Genomic DNA, 7,668 nt, shown 5'->3' on the forward strand with positions numbered 1-7,668 from the left:
GCCTTAGAAATAGCCCGTTGGAGCAGGATGGTATTGGAGTGGAGGAAGTCCACTGTCTTTTGGGCAGCTGGGACTGCCGAATCCAGTCTCCGGGTGGGTAAACAGGCTGGGTGGAAGCCGTAGTTGGAAAAGAAAGGTGACTGGCCCGTGGTAGAATGTCTGGCATTATTGTACGCAAACTCTGCTAATGGAAGCAAGGACACCCAGTTGTCCTGGGAGAAGGTGTAAAAGCAACGGATGTATTGCTCCAAAGTTTGGTTGGTCCGTTCTGTCTGACCATTGGTTTGAGGATGGTAAGCTGATGAGAAACTCAGATGGATACCCAAAGCCGTACACAGAGCCTTCCAGAACTTAGAGGTAAATTGCACCCCTCTGTCAGAGACCACGTCGGTGGGGACCCCATGAAGACGCACAACCTCCCGGATGAGTGTGCGGGCTAGGATCTCGGCCGTGGGAACCTTCTGTAACGGAATGAAGTGGGCCATCTTGGATAGGCGGTCAATCATCACGAAAATGGCCATACAATTCTCGGAAGGTGGAAGATCCACAATAAAATCCATGGAGATGGCAGTCCAAAGACGGGACGGAATCGGGAGTGGCCGTAGTAGACCCCAGGCCGGGGAAGAACTGTCCCTTGTTGCAGGCACAGTGAGGGCAGGCTGCCACGTATTGTAGGCAGTCCGTTGCCAGGGAAGGCCACCAAAACGTCCGTCGTACCAGATCTGTGGTTTTGCGGGCTCCAAAATGACCAGCCAGTGGTGCGTCGTGGCAGTGCCCCAGGACCGCTGTGCGGGCACTAGAGGGCACAAAGATCCTATCCTCATGGAAATAAATTCCGTCCCGCTGGGACATTCCTGATTCGCCCGAGGGTGGTGAAATCCTGGATGGCTGCTGAATGTGGGACACCAAGTCCTGCTGCAACAACAGGAACTGGGTTGCTGGCAGGATCGTGTCTGGTCTCTCCGGAGTTTCTGGTGCCGTGTAGATACGGGACAACGCATCCGCTTTCCCGTTGCGTGACCCAGGGCGGAACGTGATATGTAGTTGGAAACGAGAGAAGAACAGTGCCCACCGTGCCTGCCGCGGTCTCAGACGTTTTGCTGACCGAAGATATTCTAGGTTCTTGTGGTCTGTATATATCAGAAGGAGGAGATCCGCATCAACCCAGAATTAGGTGAGGGGTTGGTGCGTGGCCACTTACGGTTCTTGTTGGGGCAGGTTCGTGCGTAGTGTCCCGGTCTACCGCAATACAGGCATAAATCCATCTGGCGACTTTGTTCCTTCTCTTCTGGGGTGAGTGGACCTCGCAACAGACCTATCTGCATGGGTTCTGCAGGTTCGAGGAATCCCCCCGATGGTGATGGTCGATGGCCAGGCCCAAAAGCTGGCAGGGTTGCGGGAACTCGAGGCATCATCCAGGTGGGACGGGGCTGGCTAGCCCTCTCCGTCCTTCGCCAACTCGTCTTTCAGGGGGTCTGATAATCCTAGGCGGAAACTGGTGGCGGAGTGCTGCTTGATTCCATTCTGTGTCGGAACCCCACCTCTTAAATTCCGCCTCATAGTCTTCTACAGGTCGACGATCTTGGCGAAGGGAGATAAGAACCGTCTCAGCGGACGAGACCCGGTGCGGGTCATCATATAGCAGGGCCATGGCGTCCATGAATCCCTTGGATGACTCCAGGAGAGGGTCTGATAGTTCCAGGAGACAGTGGGCCCAAGCCTGCGGTTCGTTTAATAGGAGTGAAATAATGAACCCCACCTTGGTTTGTTCCGTGACGAAGGTGCGGGGTTGCAGCAAAAAGTAGAGCTGACAAGCGTTCCGGAATGCACGGAACTTGGAACGTTCACCAGAAAACTTCTCCGGTGCTGGCACACGAGGTTCTGGTGGTGGACCCATTGCGGCTGCAACAGGTGGTAGAGGGGCGGCATCTGGCACGTTATCAAGTGCAGGAGTCGGTGCAGCTGGAGTGGCCCGACTCAGGGACTCCAGCCGGCCCTCTAGTTGGAAATAGCCTTCCTGAAGGCCCTGCACGGATTCGGTCAGAGTGGCGATCTGTTGGCACAGTTCCTCCATGGGAGGCCTCCTTTCGGACCCACGAGTATTGGCTGAGTGATTCTGTAAGGGCTATGGTGTGGGCCCGAGTTGACAAGGAGGACCTCCCTTGCAACCCCGTCTGTGACCACTGGGGTTGATAAACAGTGTGCGCAGGCAGGGGGTGCACGGGTGCCAGGTGCTGACTCCGGGTTGCTCTGATGAGTGGAGACCTGATGGGGCAGTTGGCCGTTAAGTTGCCCAACGGGGAAGTTAGGAGGCAGACTGGATCCAGCACAGGCAGCACGAGCAGTACCGGGGAAAGTCGAAGGGATCGTCAGGAACAAGCCGGGTTGGCAACAGTCGGGCAAAGGCAGTACCGAGGATAATCCAAAAGAGTGGTCAAAAGGCAAGCAGGGTCGATAACAGGCAGGCAGAGGCAGTACAAAGGGGTAAGCAAGAGAATCGTCAGGAGTAAGCCAGATCACAGGTTTTTCCAAAAGACAGGAGCAAGACAATGACATCCACACAGGCTGAAGATCACTCGGCACTGAACGAGTGATCAGATGCGCCTTATATACCCCAGGGATGGCCTATTGCGCATGCGCCGGCGCGATGACGTCACCGGAACGTATCCGCGTAGTGACGTCACGCCGCGTGACCCCGCCGGGTCGTCTAACGTCTGCGCCTGCGCGGCCTGGAAGCGCCGGCGGACGTCCCCTTCGTGTGCGTGCCCACACAGGAGCCTGGATCGGGACCTGACATGGTCTACGAACCGGGACCCGACACAGACACATGAGAATGAAGCCGTAGACTGTAATCAGATCCTCATTTGCTAAAGACAGTATTACGCATAGGGTTGCCACCTTTTCTTCAAGCGAAACCCGAACACTCAAGTGACGCCCAGACATTTTTTTTGGGAGAATGAGTCGCGGCTTATTCATATGTAAATAGCGCCGGCCATTCATATGTGAATATTACAGTAGAGATTATTTTCAGTGGGGGGACAGTAGCCTCTATCTTAATTTTGGTCGCCCCTGTCTGCTTGATATCTTGTGTCCGGGTTTCTACCGCCATGAAACCCGAACACAGCATTCAAAACCCGGACTGTCCGGGTGAATCCTGGACAGGTGGCAACCCTAATTACGCAAGCAGATATGAGAGTCTATCTTGTGGTCAAGTGCTTCCTAAAGGGCAGGAGAAAACTTGCACATAGCAGACTGCGAAAGGCTTTAGAAATATTTTTACTGTTCTGTTTCAGGAGCCGCTTTATGCTTTGGACCGCAATCCTATTTGTGTATCACTCGGCTGTAGATCCTCCAATCATCTTTGAATTGGTGCTGACGCTGCCCTTCCTTCTGGAGGGTGACTACTTATGTTCCCCATGGTCCTTGTGTGTGTTGTAAAGTAGTCACCGCTCCAAGTTAGAGTTTTCAGCTGTACGGATACGCGCAAACAGCCGCTCAGGTGTGAATGGAGCCTTAGGAACCCTAACGCTGGAGTTCTCGGTCTCTAATATTATTATATCGTGGATTTGGTCATGATTGGGTAAAGTAGACTTCTTTCTTTAGATAATTAGCACAACCATTGCAGACTGAACGGTGGAAAATTGGCATTTTGTTTTTGTTTGAAACACTCCATACACTCGCAGACCTACCAAAGCAAAGCTACAAGTAATGCTCAGTCTTTAACCCCTTCGTGACGGGAGACGTACACTGTACGTCCCGCCACAAAGGGACCAAATGACTCGTCACGTACACTGTACGTGACGAGTTATTTGCTGCACTAGAAGGCTGGTAACCGCAGAGAATAAGCGGTTACCATTCATTTATGGATGTCTAACTATCTAGGCATCCATTAATGAAAGGGTGAACCTTTTTCAGACACCCGATCAGGGCCATCTTTAATACTGATTGGACCCTGGGCAAACATTTTCTAGGGCCCCCCACTTCTACCCACCCCGTCCCCCTAACCAACCCCGCCCCCTGCCATGCAATTTCGTCCATGTATATGCCTACATGACAGGGGCGGAGCAACACTATGCAATACCAATCGTACAGTAAACAGAAGAGTTGCCCGGGTGTATCTTTTGCGGGCTCCAGGGCAGGGCCGATGCAAGCAGCATGTAGTGACCCCCATCACATACAAGCAGCCTAGTGACCCCTCTCTCTGGACGTTTAGTGTTCCCTAATACACACATACACATTCCAGCACACACATACACACAGCATGGAGGGGGAGGTCACCGGTTCTGCGATTATCTAGCGCTCTGCTGTCAGTGCTGAGTTGCAGGGCCAGTGGTAGAAGTTTTGCAGCAGCACAGGACCTGCTCTAGGGGCAGCTGCTTTGGGCCCCACAACAATGACTAGGCCCTGGGAAGCTGCCCCTTTTGCCCTGCGTTAAAGACAGCCCTGCACCCGATACCTGAAGATCGTGTGTCTGAGAGTCACAGCAGAGCCGGCAAACATGCCGGCTTTTGCCGGCATTCTGACGGCTCGTATAGATCGAGAGATCTCTCTCAAGCTATACTGGCTTTTTTTTTTTTTTTATATCACTTTCAGGAATAGACACATAATGTATTTATTCTTGCAAGTAGAAGCTCTTAAAACAATACAAATATAAAATCTATGTCCTCCTAGAGCTATGCCCAAATACAACTTAGTAGGACGGTATGATTGCCTCATGCTCCTTTGCTGAGTCATTATTTGTTTTAAATATTGTATGTGAAAGGCATTACATTTACTTTACTCTCCGGAGCAAGAATCTCCTGAATGAAAGAAGTTCAGTAACTTTGCATCCTGTAAGTCATTCTGAGATGTATGATCTGATCTTCTCCAAGGTCAGGGTCCCCCCTTGCTTAAACGCTGCATGAAAATGCAAAAAAAGAACCGTGGAAGGAACAATAATTGGATAAAATACTCAACCCTTCCAACTTCCATAGTGCAGAGGCGACATTTTCATCCTGACAACAAGATCCTGGGAATGTTGAGTAGACCAAATCTCACGAGAAGCTCCGTAAATGATCATCTCATTTGATTTTGGACTAGAGCCTCCAAAGGGAGGATGATGTCACTCATGTCTAGGCACTGTGCGAGGGAGTCCTGGAAAGAATAATACGGTATATATTATATGAGAATCACCGGAGAAGTTTGAATTATTGGGAAAGTAGAAGGTACATTTGAAAATGGATTAGGTGCAAAGGGACTATAAGTGTATATATTGTATAAGACTATACAATGGGTTTGCATAGATGGATTTCAATCTTTGTCACCAGGACAGGAAGTGACTGGAAACGTCACCAATGGATATAGTAGTAAAAACTAACATGGATTTTGACCTTCCCCATTCCACCCAAAACTATAAAAGTTTTGACTAGAGATTGGCCCTAAGTGAGAAGAAATATAAAGGTGACTATGACAAGCTCAGACCTTCCAGTCTGATTGGTGGGTTGCAGTGAATCCATCTTGTATTTTGTTAGGACATTTCTGCTCCATAAAATGATGTAATAATGACACTGAAGACAATGCACATAGGACAATGTAAGCGTCCTCAGCATCTCCTTCCTCTACCACATGTACACCATTTGTTCAGTAAATGGTTTTTGGTTTTTTTCAGGACTCCAGAGCGAATCTCACCCCCCAACCACCAGGTAATGTGCTTTATACATCTGGTTGTTTACAATATGGAGAGGATGTTGTCTGTAGGACATGATGGTGGCCACATTGGCCTTAGAACATGAATGTAATTACAGTGACAAGACATTGGTCATGATGGTGGCAGGAAATGATGGTAGACATAAACATGAGACTGTTCTTATGGTGGCTGTAGGATGTCATGTAGTCTGCTAGCTGGGGAATATAATGGAGGGGCGGCAGGACATGATAAATGTTATGGTGTCTGTAATGGATGATTGTATTCATGGTGGTTGTATGAGTTAATGGTGGTCACATATAGTGTAGAATATGAATTGTGTATGGTGGCTGTATAACATGTATAACATGATTGTGATACTTTTGGGTTGTATGTGCTAACGGTGGTCATAGATGGTATACATGATGGTGGCCATGGCGGCTGAAAGGCCTAATGGTGGTGGTCACAGTGGCTGTAAAAGATCCAGTTCATGATTCATGAAGGAGATGATGGTCATACTAAATAGAGGGTACTGTGACTAGAAAACTACATCGGCTGTAAGAGGCTTTATATGCTTTTTGGTGATTTTGTCTTTGTAACAGATGTTCCGGCACCGAGTAACAAAACACAGCACGTCACACAGGACCCTCCGTCCTCTCTGGTTATCATAGAGAACCTTCAGGGCAGCTACACCACTGACATGTTAAACCTCCTGGTGGAGAATATAAGTGAGAAGAACGAGGACATAGACTTCCATGTGGAGAGAATTCCAGAGAAACAATCTGCTGTCGTCGCCTTCTCATGTGATATCGGTGAGAACCATCACTGACCCAGAACCCTTCCTTATGAAGTAATATCAGATACAGAGATATACATGGGTATTAAACTGTACGTGTCCCTCCTGACTGTGTGCATGTGTCTGCCCCCATACTAAGGCCCTGTTCACACTTAGCGATTTATTTATGCTTGGCAATGGGGCAAAGGGTCCTGCTGTCGCCGGTCGTGTGACGCTACAGCAGGACCCTTTTTGGAGCGGATTTTGCCGCGATTCAAATGCTTTCAATGCAAGCATTTGCGCGATATCGCGCAAAATGCAAATCGTGCTACAAAACGCGCGATTTGCATATTGCGCAGTGTGAAAATCGCGCGTTTGTCGCGCGATTTGCATTTTGCGCGATATCGCGAGATTTGCCACGCGATATCGCGAGATTTGCCACGCGATATCGCGAGATTTGCCACGCGATATCGCGCAAAAGCTTGCATTGAGCAAGCTTGAATTGCGGCTAAATCCCCTCCAAAAAGGGTCCTGCTGTAGCGACGCTCGACCCGCAACAGCAGGACCCTTTGCCCCATCGTGAAGCATTGGAGAGCGATATCACGCGGTAATTTGCCGCGATATCGCGGGAATTACCGCGTGATAAATCGCTCAATGTGAACGGGGCCTAAAGTCTGTGTGGGATCAACTCTAAAACTATGGAGAAAACTGAAGTGAGAAAGACTCTTCTATAGCTTGTGGTGGAGGCGCCTGGTTTTAGAAGGTAGTAAAATATATCACCAGCACACCAAAGTAAAATCTTCAACAAGTGGTCATGCCTGATGAAGGGACCCTGAGTGGACCCGAAACGTTGCTTTATGACGAGATGTGTGTACATGAATAAAATGACCACTCGTTGAAGATTTTACTTTGGTGTGCTGGTGATATACTTTACTACTTGGATTTGGACTGGCACCATCCACTATCACTGCAGCACCCACTTCAAAAAGGGACATACCAGTAAGGAGTGCGGTGGGGACATCTTTGGAACTGGTTTTATAAGGTGTCTGTTATGTTAAGGGGATAAAGCTTGGTAAGTAATACACATTTATTTTGGAATTAATCTCCTGTCGTCCGCCAGTAGAGAAAAAAACATCAGCGGGTTGCCGTCTCCAGGAGGCATTTTTACCTGCTCGCGCGCGGGCAGAAAAGACCCCCTCGTTTTTACAGCCGTTAACGGCTGTTTCACATA

The 7,668-nt window shown here is 49.2% G+C and overlaps 1 protein-coding gene across 1 annotated transcript in view; it reads left to right on the top strand.

Moving 5' to 3' along the window:
- LOC108802430 (poly [ADP-ribose] polymerase 14-like) overlaps window positions 1-7,668 on the top strand; it is a 37,273-nt gene that overhangs the window by 8,419 nt on the left and 21,186 nt on the right. The window contains exons 5-9 of the mRNA XM_018574286.1: window positions 441-648; window positions 1,337-1,419; window positions 1,782-2,118; window positions 5,648-5,681; window positions 6,265-6,474. Of these exons, the coding sequence (XP_018429788.1) occupies window positions 441-648; window positions 1,337-1,419; window positions 1,782-2,118; window positions 5,648-5,681; window positions 6,265-6,474 (872 nt within the window). The remainder of the gene's footprint in view (window positions 1-440; window positions 649-1,336; window positions 1,420-1,781; window positions 2,119-5,647; window positions 5,682-6,264; window positions 6,475-7,668) is intronic.

This window comes from Nanorana parkeri, unplaced genomic scaffold, assembly GCF_000935625.1.
Source record: "Nanorana parkeri isolate BGI_ZX_2015 unplaced genomic scaffold, ASM93562v1 scaffold2859, whole genome shotgun sequence".
Lineage (NCBI taxonomy): Eukaryota > Metazoa > Chordata > Amphibia > Anura > Dicroglossidae > Nanorana > Nanorana parkeri.